This window comes from Notamacropus eugenii, chromosome 2 (assembly GCF_028372415.1).
Source record: "Notamacropus eugenii isolate mMacEug1 chromosome 2, mMacEug1.pri_v2, whole genome shotgun sequence".
NCBI lineage: Eukaryota > Metazoa > Chordata > Mammalia > Diprotodontia > Macropodidae > Notamacropus > Notamacropus eugenii.
Genome location: NC_092873.1, coordinates 481,303,707 through 481,324,968, shown reverse-complemented (window position 1 = coordinate 481,324,968; position 21,262 = coordinate 481,303,707). Strand labels below are relative to the sequence as shown.

Genomic DNA, 21,262 nt, shown 5'->3' with positions numbered 1-21,262 from the left:
CCTGGGTCCTGGGACTCCACCAGGCTTCCCACCATTCTCTGCTGCCTCTCCATCACTATTTGGTTACCATAAGACTAATAAGAAGATTCCCTCAAAAAGAGATCTCTTTTAGGGAATTTTAAATACGACTCAGTGTCTAAACACAATCCCATTTATGCATAGCGTTCTTGGAACACACACATGATATGAGTGTCTCCTTTGAGAAATCTACTCCTACAGAGGAAGGGTGGGTTTTTTAACTTATTCATGACATATCTTCTTGATCCATTCCTCCAGAAAGGTAGCCAGTGATTTAATACCTTCTGCCCTTCTGTAGATGGTTTAGTCCACTCAGAACTTTCTCATCCCTCTCCTCCACACTTATGAGCAAGTTGTCTTAAATTATATGGGGCTTGAATCAAATAAGACATGGTCTATCTCTGTCTAAGAGGCTGAGAAAATTCCTTTAATGTCAATCTATGAAATACATTCCTAGGGACCCCACTGAGATATTAACATTCCCAAGGATTAAACATTAGGGTTCTATTGTATGACAGTATTGGCCAGGGACATGGCAGCAAGGAGAGCTTGAGGACTTTCCAAATGCCATCTGGAGTAACCAGTCCAAACCCAATCGGACCTAGAGATCTAGAGATGAAAGATATCCTTGCCCACTCCCCCCTGTCAACTCCTTCTGATGGAGGGTTATTCTATTTAATAACATACCCCATACAACAGCAAGTGCCAATGTCATATATTATTTTATTATTTGCATTTCTTTGTCTTCTATGGTAAGTGAAAAAATAATTTAAACCAATTATATATACAGAGTGTCTGGTTAATGACCCAAGGACCATCAGAAAGGCCAAAACCCCTCAACCGCTTTCTAGCAAGGAACCGTTAAGTTTATCATCTATGCAAAACTCCACCTAAAAAGGTCTCATGTTTCAAAAAGTCTTTCTTTATTACAAGCTATCACATTACGGGGATGGGAAGAAAGTCAAGGTTGGGGGGAGGCTGGGAGAAGAGTATGCAGAATAGGGGGATCACAGGATCCTGGGCCTTGGAGAGTCCCAGGTATGAAGAGTGAAAACTGATGCATTCAGGTAATCTGGAGTGGGGTTTCCAGCATCTCCATGAGAAAGGTATCAATGGGTGTGTCTCCAATGAGCTTGAAGAAGAAGAGGTGCTCAAGACATTTTAAGCCAATGGATCGGAGAGCTGGGAGTCGGAGCAGAAGCTTGGCAAACCTGGAAAACAACATTAAAAATAGGTGACAGTGATGCTGGTGGGGTAGATTTTAGTTACACACAAGGAAGAACTATTGGGGTAAAAGAAAACTCTAATTGCATCTGATCTTCATAGCCTCCTCAATCAACAAGGATTTGTTGTTAACCACCTACAACTAGGTGGTACAGTGGCTCGAGCTCTAGACCTGGAGTCAAGGAGACCTGAGTTCAAAACCAACCTCAGACACTTAACTAGCTGTATGACCTTGGGCAAGTCACTAAACCTCTACTTGCCTCAGTTTCCTCATCTATAGAATAAAGATACCTCCCAGGGCTGTGATGAGAATCAAATAAGCTAACAATTGTAAAGCACTTAGAACAGCGTCAGATACACAGTAGGCAATATGTAAATGTCAGTTCTTATTACTAAGTACCCAGCACTATGCTAAACATAGCTGGGGAAGGGGCAGGGGAAAGAGACATAGAAGTAATCGTAATAGTAGCTGGCAGCTATATAGGGTTTTAAAGTTTACAAAGCACTCTACACATGTTATCTCATCTGATCTTCTAACGACTCTGTGAGGTAGGTGCTCTTATTATCCTTGTTTTACATATGAGGAAACTGAGGCAGACATTAGTAAAGTGACTTGCTAGTAAGTGTCCAAGGCTAGATTTGAACTGAGATCTCCAAGACTCCCAAGCCCAGTATGCTATTCACTGAATCATCTGTCTGCCTCGAGAAAGAAAGCATTGCCTTTCCACAAAGAGGTTATATACTGTCGTATAGTTGAGAAACAAGACATACATAGATATGTACCCCCATACACACATACACACACACATATACATATGTGTATATATGTGCACAAAACATCCACATACATGTGTATGAAATAATGCCAGAAACTTCCCAGTCATTTTCAACCATGTCACCTGCACGTTGGCCATCCTCTTCATCAGCCTACCATTAGAATTCAGATCATGCACTGGAACCCTGGGCTATGAGAGGTAGTCTTTAGCCTTATCCTGCTCACAACCAGACCATCCCTTCCTTCCCAACCATTTCCAACCATGTCGTCCCAGCCATCTTGCCATAAACCTTCCTAATTCCCCCTTCCTCACTAAAACTAGAATACGAGCCCTTTGAAAGCAAAGTCTTGCTTGTATGTGCACAGTGCCTGACATCTGGTAAGCACTTAATAGCCCTTGACATCTCAAGATACTTCTCCACCTCAGTCCCAGAATTCTTCTTGCCATAGTAATACCTCTACCCTTATACCTTCCTCCTCCAATGGGTGAGTTCCTATCCAGAAACTCCTTTAGAGAAAGTGCCTCTGCCAGCCATAGTCACATCTAACCTGACTCAGCTCCACATTCTGTAGACTTCTTTCTCCACCATGCCCATAGGCAGGTACCTTCTTCACCATTTTTTTGTGTTGTCTTCTCTCATTAGAATATAAATTCCTTGAGGGCAGAGATTTTTTCTTTGTGTTTACATTCATATTCTCAGCGCTTACTATATCTGGTACTTAATAAATCTATCTATCTAGAATCTTCTCTATAAATCTGCCTGTCTCTATTTCATTCCTTCATTTACTCATTCAGAAACAAATGCTACATTATAGGGCACAGGCTGTAAACAATGTCACAACTTTCAGAAGGGAGAGATCTGGGCAGCCTGGGATTAATCCGGACCCACTTTGACCTCTCTCTTTTTTTGCTCCAGCCTTGCAATTTTCCTAAGTTCCCACCTATTCACCCACTCTTCTTCCAAATCCCTAAGTTCTTTCAAGTGTTGATGGTTCTAACATTCCACTTTTCTTCATAAAATATGCTCCCAGATTTTAAAAATATTATTTTGAAAATGGGATAACTTCAGTCATCACTTATAAGAGAAAGCTGAAGGATCCACAGGGCAGTAATTTCCAACTTCGGTTGCAGATGCCTGGGAGGGGGGCGGTGACAATATTATTATGGGGGTGGAAGAGGGAAACTTTTCAGAATATAATTGTTCCAGGTGTGGTGGGGTTGCTACTACAGACAGGTTGGGAACCCCTCCTCTATCTATATAGACAATTTAAAACTATGGTAGCACATCACTTTAGAGCTACATTCCAAACTTTGTTGTTTGTACTTGTTTTTGGAGAAGACTGGTGACATCGCAAGCTTATGTCTCTGCTTGAATTGGATGTAAGTGAGACAGAGTCACCAGCCTCACTCTCTCTTCTTGAGTTATCTCAGTCTGGTGGCAAGACAAAAGCTAAGATGACAGGTGATGGCCCGGGATGCAGTGGGTGACCTTGGTGTCTTTGACATCTGACCGAGCTCTGAGTGCTCCACAACACCTACTTCATGTGCCTTTATGGTCCTTAGAATAAATTGTTCTCATCTGTCCATTCAATCAGGAGAAGTCATAACTTTAGGTATGATACTGTATATTGTGGTGGAATGGGAAAAGCCATGTCATTGAAAGTCAAGAAATATAGCTAGCTGCCACTTACTGGCTGAGTGACTTTGGACAAGTCACATCACCTCTTTACACTGCAATTTTTTCATCTATAAAACAAATGGGGTTGGACCAGATGATGTCTAAACTCCCAACCAAATGCTATGATTTGACAAAATATTCAAATCCATGCACTTACTTTTCTAGAACTTTTTACAGTAATAATCATTATAACAATATCTAACACTTCCCTAGCACTTTGATGTTTATGAAGCTCTTTACATAGATTATCTCATTTGATCATCATTACAACCCCCATTCTACAGATCAGGAAACTGAAATTTAGAAAGGGTAAAAGACTTGCCCATGCGTCACATAACTAGTAAGTTCCTAAGGCAAAATTTGAACTCAGGTCTTCCTAGTTCTAAGTACCACACTCTATCCACTATGCCACAAAGCTGTCTGAGTATATAGTACCTTTAAGAACTAATGAAGTTCTTGGACACCATCATGTCACAATTCAGTAATTCATTTCCTGAGATACATTGAATTCTACCTTATATCAGGCCCTCAGTATTGCTTCCCCCTTCTCACCCCACCTAACAGGCTCCACAGGTGGAAAAGTCATGGTCAAAAGTCTATAGAAATGACCTTCCCAGACAATTCAGGATCTGTGTCCTTCAGGTTAAGTTGACTTTTTCTTCTTGAATGATCTGGGTGATTGGACAATCTAGATACCACTGAGCTGAGGACCACTAAAGTGTGTGCATAGATTTTGCCTCACCTCTGTGAGCGCTTAAAGCATTCAGACATACTGGATTTCCTCTACAGCAAGGGTTCTTAAACTGAGGATTGTGCACATGTTTTTTTAAAAATATATTTTGATAATGATTTCAACATAATTGGTTTCCTTTGCAAAGCTGTGTATTTAATTTTGTACACTGAAAACCCTCATTCTGGGAAGGAGCCGCTAGGTTTCACCAAGGTGGTACATGGCATAATGAAGTTGAAAACACACCCTCCCCCTTCCCCCCACCCCCTACTGTATACAGTTCGGCAAGGACATAAACATAGCAGCCTTAGTTCTGGCAGGTCATTAAGACAATGATGTTGGCGGACCATTGTGCACACCTATTAGGAGAGTTCTTGACCCTTACTTTAGGCTTAGGCCAGTGAAAGTAGCAAAATGTTCCCCAGGGCTCTTCCTTTCTGGGAACTGTCGGCAGTAGAATAGAAAGGCAGGTTCTCATTCTAAACTGTTCAGTGTACCACTAGGGGGTAGCACACTCCCATTGAGGAGATTCTTCTGCTGCTTTTGCCAGTCTATTCATAAAGAAAGATGTATGCACAAGTGTACCTGCTGCCCAAAGGTGTAAATGATAGGAAGGTCACCCCCTCAGCCTACTCTACTAGACACAGCCCCTCTGGGTCAGATCTGCTGGATTTTGTCTAGATTTCCTTGGATAGGTCTCTGTAGTGATCACCTCCAGTCCTAGATTGAATTTATGGAACCAACCAATGGGCATCACATATTCTCGGGGCACTGGCACCACATAGTTTAAGCAATTAATTCAAAAAGAGCAGGACTTCATGGTTACAACTTCTTTGTTTATAACATAACTCAGGCTCATGTGTTCTTTGGCACTTGCTAAGTATTAACTGAAGATGTGAATGTAATACAAGTAACAGACTGGACCTGGATGGATGAATAATCACAAAGCAGTGTGATGGGACATGTGGTGAATCTTGAAGACTGTGTGGTTACTTCCTTAGCCAATCCTGCCAAGTCCCATTCCAAAGTTCTCTCTCTCTCTCTCTCTCTCTCTCTCTCTCTCTCTCTCTCTCTCTCTCTCTCTCTCTCTCTCTCTCTCTGTGTGTGTGTGTGTGTGTGTGTGTGTGTGTGTGTGTGTGTGTGTGACTATGCACGGTTGCTTGGGGGATCAAGGACCAGAAAGACATGCAGACATGGAGGGACACTGAGAGAGAGAGACCAGTGAAGACAGAGAAAGAGACTGAAATATAGACACAAGATGAGGTAGAAAACTGGATTTAGAGTCAGAAAGAGCAGGGTTCAAATATTGCCTCTGACTGTGTGATCCTGGAGAAATCATTTCAGCTGTAAGTACCTCTTAGAAGGTACCTCTCAGAAGATCTCCACTGGTTCAGAAAATTTACTGCATCAGTGAAATCGTAGGTACAAACCAAACAGAAATTTTACTTACTTAGTTGTTTATTTAATCTACAGCTGGAAACAAGTAAGCTGAAAAACTATCATTTAGAACTTAAAAAAAACTAGATCTGTATTTCTATCAGTGAGAAATTCCCTCTGTCAGTGCTGATCTCCACATGTTTGGCAAACAATCATAGTCTTAAAGAATTAGTTGCCTGCGGCACTGAGATATCACTGAAAGTGATTCACCTAGATTTGCCCAGCCCATGTGTGGCAAAAGAAAGTGTTATTTTAAATTAATGGAGCAGTTAGGATCTCAAACAGAACTCCAGATGAGTTCTATATCTGTGAATTAAAAGGGAACAGATTTCTTTTTTTTTTTTCTTTAGGGAATAGATTTCTATTCCATATTCCCAATTAGAGCCATCTATAAATAGATTAGGATCTCTCAAGGAGATAGAGAGTTCCTCATTAATAAACGTATTCAAAACAAAGACCAGATGACCGCCCATCAGGATATAGTGGAAGGTATGCATGTAGGGGGTCAGGGCTTTGGCAGCAAACTCGGTTAGAAACAGGGGCCATTAAACAATACATAAAATCCATGTGGGGTTACATATTAATTTAAATGACCACATATACATATTAACTGTCCTGCATTTTTATTTATTTTGTTAAATAATTCCCAATTACATTTTAATCTGGTTCAGGTTACACTCTGGGAGTATTATGAGCTGCATATTTGATACCCCCTCAGGTCCTTTGTTACTGTGAAGTTCTATAATGGTAAACCCGACGACCAGATTTTTGGTCTTAGAGGTGATTGCTGTTTGGTCATTTTCAGTCGTATCTCACTCTTCATGACCCCACTTAGGTTTCTCTTGGCAAAGACATTGGAGTGGTTTGCTTCTCATTTTACAAATGAGGAAGCTGAGGAGAACAAGGTGAAGTGACTTGCCCATGGTCACACAGCTAGGAAGGGTCTGAGGCCAGATTTAAAATCATGAACATGAGTCTTCCTGACTCCAGAAACAGCATTCTATCCACTGTGCCACTAACTGCCCTTAGAGGTGAACGAAAGCCCAGTTAGGGATCATAGGGTCATACATTTGGAGCTGGAAAGTACTTTGAAAGTCGTCAAGTTCAACACTCTCATTTTGAAGGTGGGGAAACTAGGAAGACAGGGCTTAAGTGACCTGCTCAAGGTCATTCAGCTAGTGTATTAGGCAGGATTTAAATTCAAGTGTTTTTGACTTCCAAGTCCAACACACTATCCATTCTGCCACCTAGTGGCTGCAGATGGAAGCACAGTCACACTCCTTAGGATTATCCTTTCAGAGCTAAAATAGATTTTAAAGGTCGCAGGATCAAAGACTTAGAGCTGAAAGATTCTTTAGAATCAGACTGGTTCAATCTCCTTATTTTGGAAATGAGGAAACTGAGGCTCATAAAAGTCAAGTGATTTGCCCAAAGTCACAAAGGCAGTAAGTGGTAGAGACTGCATCATCTCATCCCATTTCTCCGACAAAAATAAAACAGACTATAGGTGATTTATAAGCAGAAACAAAAAGCTTCTTCCCTGATCTGTTCCTAGGAGACAACTTAATACAAAAAAGTTTAGAAATATATTGGGGGAAATGTTAAATGTTAGACGATTAAGACTGAAGAATAAACATCTGTCTTCTCATCTCTCTCCTTCTTCTTAAGGGAAGGAAGGTAATCAATGTCCCATTCTCCACTAATCTTCTAGCTACTTTTTTATGAATTTTATTCATTTACAAATATTTGTTCAGGCCCCAATGCAAACCACTTTGCTAATTGACATGAGGGATGTCAATTAAATATGACACAGTCTCTACACTCCAGGACAGGATATTAATATATTAAAAAGTCTTTTAAAAATATGCCATGTCACAAAGCAGCTCACAATCAACAAATAGGTATGATGGCAAGAAAGTTTCATGGAAATTTTGGACATGAGTTGAGTCTTAAGGGGTACATAGGGTTTCAGAAGGCAGAGGTCAGAAAAAAAGACTGCAAGTAAGGAATAAGAAAAGATTTAGAGGCAGGAAATCATGACGGGATGAAAATAGTAAGAGCGGTTTACAATACTGGGTCCCCTTGGGTAAGCAATATTTGTATGAACACTGTTTTTCATTTAACTAAATGCAATAAAACTTCATGAATGCACCCTTGCAACAAATGTTGGCATTTAATGCAGTATGTGATTATAAGGAGAAGAGACAGACATGATGTGAGAGTGATGAAGGCAATGTATGGTGCAGAGTGCTGGACTGATCAAGGACTTATCCTTTCCCATCTAAATATTTGCATTCATCAAAAGTGCCACCCCCAAAGCAAAAAGACTACCAGAAGAAATGTGTAAAAGCTTGTTGGTGGGAGGCAATTAAAGTTCTCTCTTTGCCTATACATGCATGTCCACACCTGTGTATACATGTGTGTTCACATGTGCATATACACACGTCCACATCTGGGCATACACCTGCATTCACACCTGTGTGCATTCACACATTAACACTTGTGTATGCATGTATGCTCACGTGTCTATAGACATGCACTCACACCTTTTTATGCATGTGCATTCACACCTGTGCATGCATGCATGTTCACACATGTGTTCACATGTGCTGGCCTGTGCACATGTGCGTGTTCACACCTATGTACATATGTGTTTCACAAATGTGCATGTCATACCTGTATATAAACGTGCGTTAACACACTGCACACACATGCATGTTCACAACTGAGTAAACACATGTGTTTACACATACGTTCACACCTGTACACAATGTTCACACCTGTGTATATGCATGTGTTCAACCATTTCTTTACATGCATATTCATACCTGTGTATAAAAACACATACACACTTGTGTACACACATGCATCCATACCTCTATACTCACACCCACATGTGTATACACGTGCATTCTCACCTGTGTATACACTCACATTCACACCAGTGTAAACATACATCTTCACATTTGTGTACACATACACATTCACACATATGGATACACACATGTTGTCATGTGTCTATACACTAAACTCAATAGACCTTTATGGATGCACCCTTGAAGCAAACATTGACATCTAATGTGATGTGATAGATTATGTGATTATAAAGAGAAGAGACAGACAAGATGTGAGACTGACAAAGTCAACGTGTTGCAGAGTGTTGGACTTATCATAGACTTATCCTTTTCAAGCTAAATATTCTCATTCATCAAAAGTGTGCCCCCAAGGCAAAATGACTACCAGAAAAAATATTTAAAAGGTTGCTAGTGGGGGCAGTTAAAGCCCTCTCTTTTTCTATAAAGTGGTTTCACATGTGTCTGTACATGCTCATTCACACATGTCTGTATACACTCTTTCACAGTCTGTATACACATGCATTCACACATGTCCATACATACAGTTCACATGTGTCTACATGCACACAGGTGTGTTCTCATATGTCTATACACTAAATGCAATAAAACTTCATGGATGTACCCTCACAGCAAACATTGGCATCTAATAGAACATGTGATTGTAAGAAGAGATAGACAAGGTGTTGACAGTGATGAAGGGAATATGTGGTGCAGAGTGCTGGACTGAGCATAGACTTATCCTTTCTAAGCTAAATATTTGCATTCATCAAAAGTATCACCTCCAAAGCAAAATGACTACCAGAAGAATTAATGTCAACAAATTAGAGTTCTTCTCTGAGCATGAACAGTTTGTTGCTAATTTGAAGGGAAAGTTGAGCCAACACACAGCAGGCAATAGTGGAGCAGAAAAGCAGTGGGCAGCTTTCAGAGATTTGGTGTATAGCACTGCATTTGCTCATCTGAGTCAGAACGCTCGCAAACACCAAGATAGGTTTGATGAAAATGATGGAGAAACTCAGAAGGTAATAATTGAAAAATGAGAACTCCATATGGTTTATCAGCAGGATAGTTCATCCATCTCTAAGAAGGCAGCATTTAATTCCATCAAAAGTAAAGTACAAGCAAAACTTAGAGAGATGCAGGATTCCTGACTCAGTAAGAAGGCAGTTGAAATTCAGTTTTATGCTGATAGTAACAATCCAAAGCACTTTTATGATTCCCTGAAAGCTATTTACGGACCAAAAACCTGTAGTGCATCACAATTACTAAGTAATGATGGAACCATATTGATTAGTGATAAGGACCTGATCCTAGAGAGATGGGCTGAACACTTCCATAATGTTTTCACCAGACCATCATCAATCAATGCTGAGGCCATTAACCATTTACTTCAGGTTGAAGTCAATCCCTCCTTAGCTGAACTTCAAACTGAAGAAGAGATTTTGAGGATCATTAGGCTACTTTCATGTGGCAAAGCACCTCGTGCTAATTCTATTTTAGCTGAGATTTACAAGGTAGTGGACCCTTCCTCATACAAAAGCTGACTGAAATTTTCCAGGTTATATGGAAGGAAGAGGTTATCCCCCAGGATAACCTCCATTGTCCATCTCTATAAAGGTAAAGGAAATAGATTGTTCTGCGACAATCACTGTGGGGGGTCTTTCTTTTAGTCATTGTTGGCAAGATTCTTGATGGAGTACTCCTTAATAGGCTGATCCTTCACCTGGAAGATGGTCATATACCTGAGAGCCAGTGTGGCTTCAGAAAAGGCAGAGGAATGGTTGATATGGTGTTTGCTGCCTGACAACTCCAGGAGAAATGCCAGGAGCAGAAGGTCTGTAGATCTAACCAAGGAATTTGACACTGTTACTTATGAGGGCTTATGGAAAACTACGTCAAAATTTGGTCGCCCAGAGAAGTTCATCAGTATTGTACATCAATTTCATGATGGCATGTTTGCCCGGGTTCTGGATAATGGACAAAGCTCTCATGCCTTCCCAATTACCAATGAAGTGAAACAAGGTTGTGATCCTTGCTCATATGCTTTTTAACATGATGTTTTCAGCCATGTTGTCAAATGCTTTTAATAAAGATGAACATGGCATCAAGGTCAGCTACTGTACTGATGTTAAATTCTTCAATTTGAAAACGCTACAAGCCAAGACTAAAGTGGAGGGAGTGTTGGTGCATGATTTTCTGTTTGCAGATGATTGTGCACTCAATGTAACCTCTGAAGCCAAGATGCTACAAAGTATGGATCAATTCTCTGCTGCCTGCGCTAGTTTAGGCTTAATAATTAACACCAAGAAAACACAAGTGTTCCAGAAGCCACTACCATGCCATCCATACATGGAACCATTGCTTACAACAAATGGAGACGTTTTGAATGCTGCGGATAAGTTCACTTGTCTTGGAAGTGTGCTTTCTAGGGATGTACACATTGCCAATGAGGTTGATGCACACATTGCCAGAGCTAGCTCAGTATATGGGAGTTTCCAAAGAAAAGTATGGGAGAGAAGTATTAGCCTGACTATCAAACTGAAGGTCTACAGAGCCATTGTGCTGACCTCGTTGTTGTATGCCTTTGAAATATGGACAGTCTACCAGCACCATGCCAGGAAACTAAATCACTTCCATTTGAACTGTCTTAGGAAAATTCTGAGGATCACCTGGCAGGATAAGACACCAGACACTGAGGTCCTTACTCAAACTAAACTGCCAAGTATTCAAACTATGCTTCAGAGAATGCAACTCCAGTGGGCTGGCCACATTGTTTGACTGCAAAACAGCCTGCCAAAAAGACTATGTTATGGAGAACTTGCATGGGGCAGGCAACCAGCTGGTGGTCAGAAGAGGCAATACAAGGACACTCTCAAGGTCTCTCTCGAGAACTTTGGAATTGATTGTATGACATGGGAGACAGTGGCACAGGTCCGCTGAACATGGCATGCCCACATCAGAAAGGGTGCTGTGCTCTATGAGTAAAGCAGAATTGAAACAGCACAAAGGAAAAGAAGGATGTGCAAATTTGGAGCATCCACCCCAAATATTCATATGGACTATCTGTGCCCAATCTGTGGTAGAGCATTCTGAGCTTGTATTGGTCTGATCAGCCACAGTTGGATGCACTGAAACTTGACTTTATCATGGTGATGCCATTTTGGTCCACTTTGAGAATGAAGGACAACAACCTTACCATAGCATTTATATGAACACTGATTTTAAGACATTAACCTTGTCAGACAATAATAGAGATATCAATGATGATAGCTCATGCTTATACCATCTATAATGAAGAAGCAGTGTGGGGAGGGTGGATAGAGGGCTGACTTCTGAGTCAGGAGGGCCTGGGTTCAAGTCTTGTGTCAGCAGACACAATCTAGCTGTGTGATCATGGACAAGTGACCTAATATCCCTGTTCCCCAGGCAACTCTCTAGGACGACAAGTTACAAGTGATTTGCCAGTTGGTGTCAGGTAATTCTCTACATCTTTGGAATCACAGGTCTAGGTGAAATTCCCATAACCATAGTGTTTTCCATTTCCAGATACTGATAACAAGCAAAAAACCAAACCATCAGGGGCAAGACATGGATGTCTACAGTACACAGCTCCCCGTGTAGAAGACTGCTTTCCCTATACAATAATCCTCCATATACTGCCCATGCCATCTTTACCAAGATTTCCCATATGGGTCAACTTAGTCCAGCCCCTTCCCCCTCTCAATTGCCTTCCCCTTCCAAAACATAGAGGAAATTTCTGGGAACACAGTTCTTTGGGCAGAGCTGCCAACTCACACATAGATGTTGACTCACCTGCCAGGCTGATCGGGGTATTTCTGCTTAGTGTATGCTTCCAGGGTAGCATAAACCTTTTCTCGGAGGGCCTCCACTTCAGAGGGATTGGACAAGCCCTTAGCATCTGAAAAAGACCAACTCAGGTTGTGCTCCTGGGTAAAGACAGGAGACTAGAGCAGCTGACTATTCACATTGACTTTCAGAGGGATGAGGGGAAATTGTGATGTAAATTTCAGGGCCATCATGCCCCACCTTTCCTTGACCCCTCTCTACTGCCAGGTTCCTACCTAATAAAATGATATCAAAACATTAAGGTATGTTGGTACCTTCATGTGTCACCCTCTTATGTGTGAGATTTGTGTTTTAACAATGACTTTCTAGAAACAATGCCTTAACCTAAAGGATGAATCTCTTCTGTCTCACTCGCTGGGGCAATGGGTAGAGCACTAAGCCTGGGATCAGGAAAATCTGTGTTTAAAGTTGGCCTCAGATAATTAGTAGCTGTGTGACCCTGGGCAAGTCAGTTGCCTCCTGTCTGCTTCAGGTTCCTCATCTGTAAAATAGGAAGAATAATAGCACCTAACTCCCCCCATTATTGTCAGGAACAAACAAGCATTGTAAAATGCTGAGCATGGTGCCTGGCACTTAGTAGACATTTAATAAATATTTGTTTCCTTCCTTCCTTGAGAATTTTCCAGAACCAAAGTCCACAGATTGAGAAGATGAGACTCTCTTATTTGGAGTAAAGAGAGATGCGAGGGGAGAGGTGTCAGGCTTTCCCCATACTCTTCATATTGTACCTACTGCATGGCTGCTTATCTGACCAGAACTCAAACAATTGCTGTAATCCTTAAGAAGCAATGAAATAGCCCTTGAATGGTCCACTGCTGACCCTGCACCATAACCTATTATTACTGTGGTTCAGTCATTTCAGTCATGTTTGGCTCTTCACGATCCCATTTGGGGTTTTCTTGGCAAAGATACTGGAGATAATTGCCCTTTTCTTCTCCAGCTCATTTTACAGATAAGCAAACTGAGGGAAACAGGATAGTGTCTTACTCAACGTCACACAGCTTGTCTGAGGCTAGATTTGAATTTAGGAAAATGAGTTTTCCTGATTCTAAGCCAAGGACTCTATCCACTGTGCCACCTAGCTGCCCATAACTAAAACTAGTTAATTCCACAGCTAGAATGCTGCTCCACCAAAGGCCTTCTCAGTCACCACACTGAATCATGGAGGTGACCCTGAGCTCTCAAAGCTGTGGCAGGGGACAGGGAGCTTTGGCAGGTTCTTCAAGTTCAGTCCCATCAACTGACTGATTCTGGAATCCAAATAATCAATAAACAAGTTTTTAAGAAGTACCTACTAGGTAGCAGGAACTGTCCAAGGTACTAGGGATGAACACAATATCTATTTGCAATGAACTCGTACAGGATGTCCCAAAAGTCTTGGTGCCCTCTTAACTTATCTGCACCAAAACTTTTGGGTCATACCATATGTTATCAGATAGGACTATATGTATCTAGGTATGTATTATGTATGTACTATATACATGTGTACATATGTAGAATATGTAGTACAACTACAAGGTAGTTTGGGAGAAGGGCATTAATAGTTTGTAGTAGCAGAAGGTCAGCAAAGGTTTCATGGAGAAACCATTTCAAGGTTTGTTGATCAAATATAAAATGGTTTATAAACTCTACAGCACTGGACAGATGTAGCATTATTGCTGTTATCATTGTTATCATCATTTACCAATAGTCCCTCTTCTTATCAAAATAACTTCATGCAGGCAAGGAACAAGTAATTCTTAATCTCTATCACCACCACCACCCCCAACTTAGGACTGTATTCTGCACATAGCAGGTAGTTAATAACTTTCTCCTAAACTGACTTGACAAGGATGACCCAGAGGATTGAGTCAAAGAGTGCTCCGGGAGTCCATAAAAAAATAATAGGGTAGCCAGCATTTACATTATACTTTAAGGTTTGCAAAGTTTGCAAAATATATATTATTATCTCATTTATTCCTCACAACAGCTCTGTGAGGTAGGTGCTATTATTGTTTCCATTCTATAGGAGGGAAAAGAAGCCTAAGAGAGACGAGAAGGGGAGTGCTTTGCCCAGGGTCACCTAGCCAAATAAGAACTGAGGCAAGATTGGAACTCAGGTCTCCCTGACCCCAAGTTCAGTGCTCTATGCACTGGCTGCCTTGGAGGACCTTAGCACGGTGGACTTACCTGGGTTAAACAGGACAATGGCCCGAAGACAGCCTAACTCGGATTTATCCATCTGCATGTCTTTCATTTTAGAAACCAGTTCGGTGAGAACTCTGTTCACAGGAAGCAAGAATAGGTAATCATCACAGAGAGAAAATGCCAGGAGTAGAGGAAAGCTACAGCGGCAGCCCAGAGAAATCCAGGGGTGCAGACTCGGGGGAGTCATTCTGAAAAAAACCCAGCTTTGGCTTTCCCCCAGTTGCTCTTCATGGGATGCTTTCTTACTCACCTTGAAGGCTCCACAGGGCCAGGTCTTAATCATTTTTTGTATCTCTCTTTCAATGTAGCCAATGAAACCCTTTCACTTTGATTCTTCCCAAAAGGGGTTAACATAACCAAGTGTTTTGTTTTATTTCTGTTTGCATAGGAGATTTTGTTTGCTTTTTTTAAAAAAACAAACTATATTTCACCTGTGGAAGAATTTCTTCCACCAATGTAAATCAACTACTCATCAGAAATTGAATTCTAAGAAGTTGGATGCTGTTGTTACTCATCCTTCATTTTCAGAGGAAGACTTGAACCAGCATCTTCCCGAATCTTCAGCTGGCCCATTACCCACTATGCCACAGTAGCTCTCTACATATCTGTATAGTAGATACTCAATACAGGTTGATTGAAAGGCGCCGTGTTGAAATCAGAGTTGAAGGAAAGAGGCAGACCTAGCTTCTAACCAAGCCCTGAAACGAACTCTCTGTGTGAATCTGGAAAAGTTACTGCCTCTCCCAATTTCCTCATCTATCAAATGAAAGGTTGGATTTAATGACCTCTAGGGTCTGTCAAGGCTCTAAAATTCCAGAATTTTATTCCATGAAGGAAAGAGACATCCAAGTAAATGCATGTTCAAGTTACAACATGAAGATAGAAGTCATAGTCTGGGACCATGGATAAAAATGGACAAAAATGGAGGGAATCTGTCCTCTACTCCCTCTCAGGTCACCAATAGCCACACTAACTGCATTTGCCCCCTTTAAAATAATAATTCATCCCTCTTTATCTGATATAAAAACATGTACATGAACATGAATACACAATCTATATAAATAAATGTGTACATGTACACATACACATATGTGTGTATACGGTTCATTTGTTTCAGTCACGTTCAACTCCATATGACCCAATTTGAGATTTTCTTGGCAAAGATACTAGAGTGGTTTGCCATTTCCTTCTCAAGATCATTTTACAAATGAGGAAACTGAGGCAAATAAGGTTAAATGATTCACCCAGGGTCATATAGCTAAGTGAGTGTCTGAGGCTGGATTTGAACTCAGGTCTTTTCAACTCCAGGCACGGTGCTGTATCCACTGCACCACCTAGCTGCCTATCCACATATATGTAGTGTACTTGTACATATACCTAAATGTATGTATATGTATTTATATACACAGGTGTATACATACGTGTACACAAGCTCATATAGTTGCATGTACACATATGCTTATAACATGTATATACATTACTGATGTGTAGGTATACACATACACATATATTTGTTTTCTCCCTTGTTATCTGAGGCACAAAAAGCAAAGAATGAATGCTTTGCTTATGCACAGATCAGCTTCAGACTGTGCTACCAGATCCTACCCAGGGCACAAACTCCAACCCAGGAATTCAGGAGGAAAAAGGAAAGCACCTGTCAAAGATGGAGCCAACCCCGGCGCTGTGCGCACTGCTTCGATGAACGTGCAGACCAGTAGCAAGGAGGATCCCATCTTGTACAGACACTGAGCGATGGGAGAAGGAGGCAATCAGCAATTCATTCCAGCCTGAGAGGACAAGAAAGGAGATGGAGCTGGATGGAAGCTAACCTCTTTAATCCAGAAATAACCCCAACAACATGACATGTATTTACACACTACATGTTTTTAACCTTGCCAATGTGATTTTTGCAGCTGTAGTCTTATTTGAAGTTAATCGGTTTGCGATAAAGGTTTTATCAAGCCCACTTGACAGATGGGAAAATTGAAATACAAAGAGATTAATAAACTTGCTTAAGGTCATTAAGTTAATTAACAGAAGAGCTGAAAGCAGATACTAGTGTATACTCTTTGGTATGCGATGGCAGCTTTCCAGTACTTCCTAGTGTGGTGGCCAGGGAGTAAAGAACAAGTCTTTTGAGTAAATTAGTTCGTAGATATAAAGATCTATCTGTCTGTCTGTCTATTTGTACATGTAGAGAAAGAGAGAGAGAGAAACAGAGACAGAGAGAGACATAGAGAGAGAGAGAGCGGCAGAGACAAGAGAGAAAAAGACAGACAGAGAGACAGAGAGACCTACTATTTGCAAGGCACTGTGCTAAAAATGGAGGGGAACACAAAGAAATATAAAATGTCCTTCCCTCAAAAAGTTCATAATCCAATTCCATTTCTTTAGCACCCCAATAACAATTACTTCCCATAATGCTTGGCACATGGTTGTTTACCCACCCATTTCTATTGATTCATTTCTATTAATCTTTCTTAATTCAGCTATTGGATGATGATTACACAACTAATTTCCCTGCAATTCATTTATTCCCCCTTCAGATGTTGGCTGCCTAGCACCACATTGGACACTGTTCAGCATACAAAGAAGGATGATGTAATCTCCAATTTTTTTTCTTTTGAGCCTATGGTCTAGGAGAGCTTCCTGGTTCATATTCAGGTACTCACTCCTATCTCAACAGATAGAATAGCGGGGTTGGAATCAGGAAGATCTGAGTTCAAATCTGACTTCAGACACTTATCGTGTAATGCTGGACAAGTCACTGAACTTCTGTTTGCCTTAATTCACTGGAGAAAGAAATGACAAAGCACTCCAGTATTTTTGCCAAGAAAACCCCATGGATGATATAGTCCATGGGCCCATGAAGAGATGGACATGACTGAATGACTAAACAACAGTCTAGCAGGAATAAATGAACATATTATCTCAAAAATCAAAGAGACACAGAATACTCTTGGGCTCAATGGTGTTTAAGGTTTAGAAATAAGGGGTGAAAAACATTGCCATCCTCCTACAGTGAAATACATAGGGGAAAGCAATAAGAAACACCTTTCCATATTATCTTTTAAAAAATAAATGTTCATATTTTAATGGCAGAAATTTTTCTTTTCATCTGATAGATGTGTGTATATTCCTTCTACAATAAGTTGTCACATGCACTGCAGTGACAGCTTAAAGACTCCAAGGCTCCCCAATAAATAGGAGACAACTTTTCAAACACAGGGAAACACATTTTCAAAATTTCACTAGGATTCAAAATATCTTGTCCTGGCTCATTAGTGTATGACACACTTGTGCCTAAGAGTTAGAATTCTATATATCCTTAAACAAATGCCTTTGTCTTCCTTCATCTCATCTGCACAATGGGAATCACAATAGTGTTTTAATATGTTGGACTTTCATAAAGCTAATTCATCATTTTATCCCCAGCAATTAATTCTTAGTCTTGGAAAGTCATACAAAATCTTATACCATTGTTGGCTAAGAGGAGGTGTCCTGCTTCTTTTAAAATATGTTTAAAAAAAAACTTGTTTAAATCACAGGATATTAGAATCAGAGCTGAAAGTAACTTTAAAATATATTAAATTGAATCCCATCAGTTTATAGATGAGGTAACGGAGGCCCAGAGAGGCTATGGAATTTGTTCAAGCTCTCATAACTCAATGACAGAGCCAAGGCAAGAACTCAGAGAAAGGATGAAATCAATAAAGACAAAGATAAAATTCCAAGTCATCCATGACCTAGTGATATAGTAAAACTCAAATGTCAATAGTTAGTTACTAATAGATTCTCTCCTGGAAAATGGCTTTGATTTGTGGAAGAAAGAGAACAGGTACTTGAGGAAAAGGGTAAAGAAAGAAAAATCTGGAGGTAGCAACAGGAAATTCATGTGCTTCATAATTTGGCCTGAAACTAGGTCTAGGTCCTTTCCTATGACTAGAAAACATCCTTTGTCAACTTGGTGAGTAGAACATTGAAGTAGTTGTTCAAGACATCTCTTTGCCTGAGCAAAATTAGATTCTATTCACTGACATGCTTCTTTTTTTTTTTTTTTTTTATCACAGAAGTGGTTTTATAGCCATCAAGAGTCCTTTGATTACAAAGAAAATTGTCGGAGCCAAAATGGTATACAGGCAGCAACTCAGCTGAACTCTCCCAACATTCCCCTCTGTACAACTTTGAAATAACTCCTAAATTTTGGAGCAGCAGAGCCAAAAAAAGGTCAGAATGAGACATTCTTCCAGCCTCCAACAACCTAGGAGGTTGGCAGGAGAGATCTGTGACACCAGTGTCAGAGTCAACCCAGAGCACAGCAGCAGCTTATAAACAATATTTTTTTAAAAAAGAAAATTATCAGACTTCCTCATGTTTTCAAACACCTGCATAGATGTGACTGAGAAGCAAAAAGTATGGTTTTGTTGGTCTCTAAGGACAAGCCCAGAAAACTGGACTTTAAGAATAAGCACAAAGAATTAAAACAATGGGAGTAATCAAAAATAAAAGAATTAATTAAATCCCAGTAAATCAGCCATATTTTCTCTTTAGTATTAGCTCAGTGGTGGGACTGTCAGGGTCCTGAGATCTCTGACATAGGAAAGCCTAAAAGAGGAGGAAAGTCCTCCAGAAGTTCTGGCTGTTGCTGACTTAATGGCAGATTCATCATTGCCCAAACCTTCCACATCCTCTATGCCCAAGACCTCAGGTCACTTATAGCAAAGCAAGACATCCATTCTCTAAAGACAAATGCAACACAATCACACACACACACACACACACACACACACACACACACACACACACACACAAGGAAAGAATTATTCCCCAATTGTTATTCCCCAAGAATAACAAATACCCATGGCTGCTTTATTCTTCCCAAAGAGGTCTTACCTGGTTCCCTTCAAGAAATAATAACAACACAACAGGCAGTAGCAAAGGCCAACCTAACACCAGCCCAGAAGCTCTGACCTTCTCTCCTTTAATTGCTTTCTGCAGAAAACCTCCGAGTGAAAGAGAAACCAATTCAGTGATAGATGCTTTTGCCCACAGCTACTGTGTGTTGGAAGACCTTCCTGGGTGTGGTCACTTAAGGATTATTTCCCCTAATCTAAGTCTCTTCTCTCTTCTGCTTGGCTATTAGGAGAACTGAAGGGATCAGCGATTGTTTACCATTTTTTATCCTTCCCTTCCTAACACTAACTACCCCTACTCTTCCTCAAAAACTCTACACACGTTGCAGTGATGCTTCCAATGGTATCCTTTCTATTTGTTCCTGCCAGAAAAAAAACTATTCAGAAAAATTAAAAGCAGTTTACACTGGTTGAGATTTTTTTCTAAAATGAGAAGACATTGCTAATTGTGCATCAAACTAGGCAACTGCCCTGTCCCCAAGTGGCCATTGGAATCATACCATTAAAGCAAATCTTCCTTTGGAGAAGGTCAAGAGCCCTAGCTCTCCAGTGGCACCAGCCCACACCTACTGAGTCTCAAAAGAAGTGAACATAAAAGTACCTTATGAACTTAAAAGTTCTTTGTACTGATTTTCCCAGTGCCTAGCACAGTGCCTGCCTGACATGTAGTAGGTGCTACTTGATTCACTGATGTACAATGTTCTTCATTACAGGAAGGAATTCAATGTAAAGATCTCTTCTCTTTCCAAACCATTCTTCATGAGTGGCCAGATTGATATTCCTAAAAGAGATCTAATCATGTCACACTTTCCCCTACAAACACACGTACACACAATATTTAATAGTTCTCTATTGCCTCTATGATAAAATGCCAGATCCTTAGCCTGGCATTTAATGTCCTACACAACCTGACTCCTGCCTTCATTTGTTTTGGTCTTAATTTTAGGTCCTAGACCATGCTCACACGTTCTCTGTTCCTGTCAAGTAGCCTGCTAGCATACTCCCAGTGGGAGACATTTATCTCCTGCTATTGTGCCTTGTCACCTGTGCTCCCCTGTGTCTTGATGGCACTCCACCTACCCTCTGACTCAATCTCTAGATTCCTCCAAAGCACAGCTAGTGTGTCACCTCACACAAAGTCTTTCCTGATTGACCTCTGGGCCCCAGGCTTTGTATTTACCTCCTTATGTGCATGTCGTATCCCTTGGCCCAATACCTGGAACATAAATAGACTCTGTATATTGAATTGAATCCTAGATCATGTCCAAGGATGTTTAGTTACTAAATAATAATTCAAATTTCTATATCTTGTTAGAGTTTATAAAGTGCTTTGCTCAAAACTCTGTGAGGTAGGGAGCATAAGCTGTGATTCCCATTTTACAAATGAGGAAATTGAGATTTAGAAAAGACATTGGTAATTAAGTGTTAGAATCAGAACTTGAGCTCAGCATCCAGTAGTGCTGATGTGTAAAAAGTCTCCATATAAAGTGGTCCCAGGATGACATATAGTTTTAGTACATATTTTACACTGTAATTACAATTATTAATAATAACAAGTAGTACCTATGTAGTACTTT

At 40.5% G+C, this 21,262-nt stretch overlaps 1 protein-coding gene across 1 annotated transcript in view; it reads right to left on the bottom strand.

Moving 5' to 3' along the window:
- Positions 1–919: 919 nt before the first annotated feature.
- Positions 920–21,262, bottom strand: part of RXRG (retinoid X receptor gamma) — a 93,596-nt gene continuing 73,253 nt past the window's right edge. Inside the window, exons 7-10 of the mRNA XM_072648765.1 lie at positions 16,427–16,559; positions 14,755–14,846; positions 12,532–12,637; positions 920–1,229 (exon numbers count right to left, since the gene is read on the bottom strand). Coding sequence (XP_072504866.1) covers positions 1,082–1,229; positions 12,532–12,637; positions 14,755–14,846; positions 16,427–16,559 — 479 coding nt within the window. The 3' untranslated portion in view covers positions 920–1,081. The remainder of the gene's footprint in view (positions 1,230–12,531; positions 12,638–14,754; positions 14,847–16,426; positions 16,560–21,262) is intronic.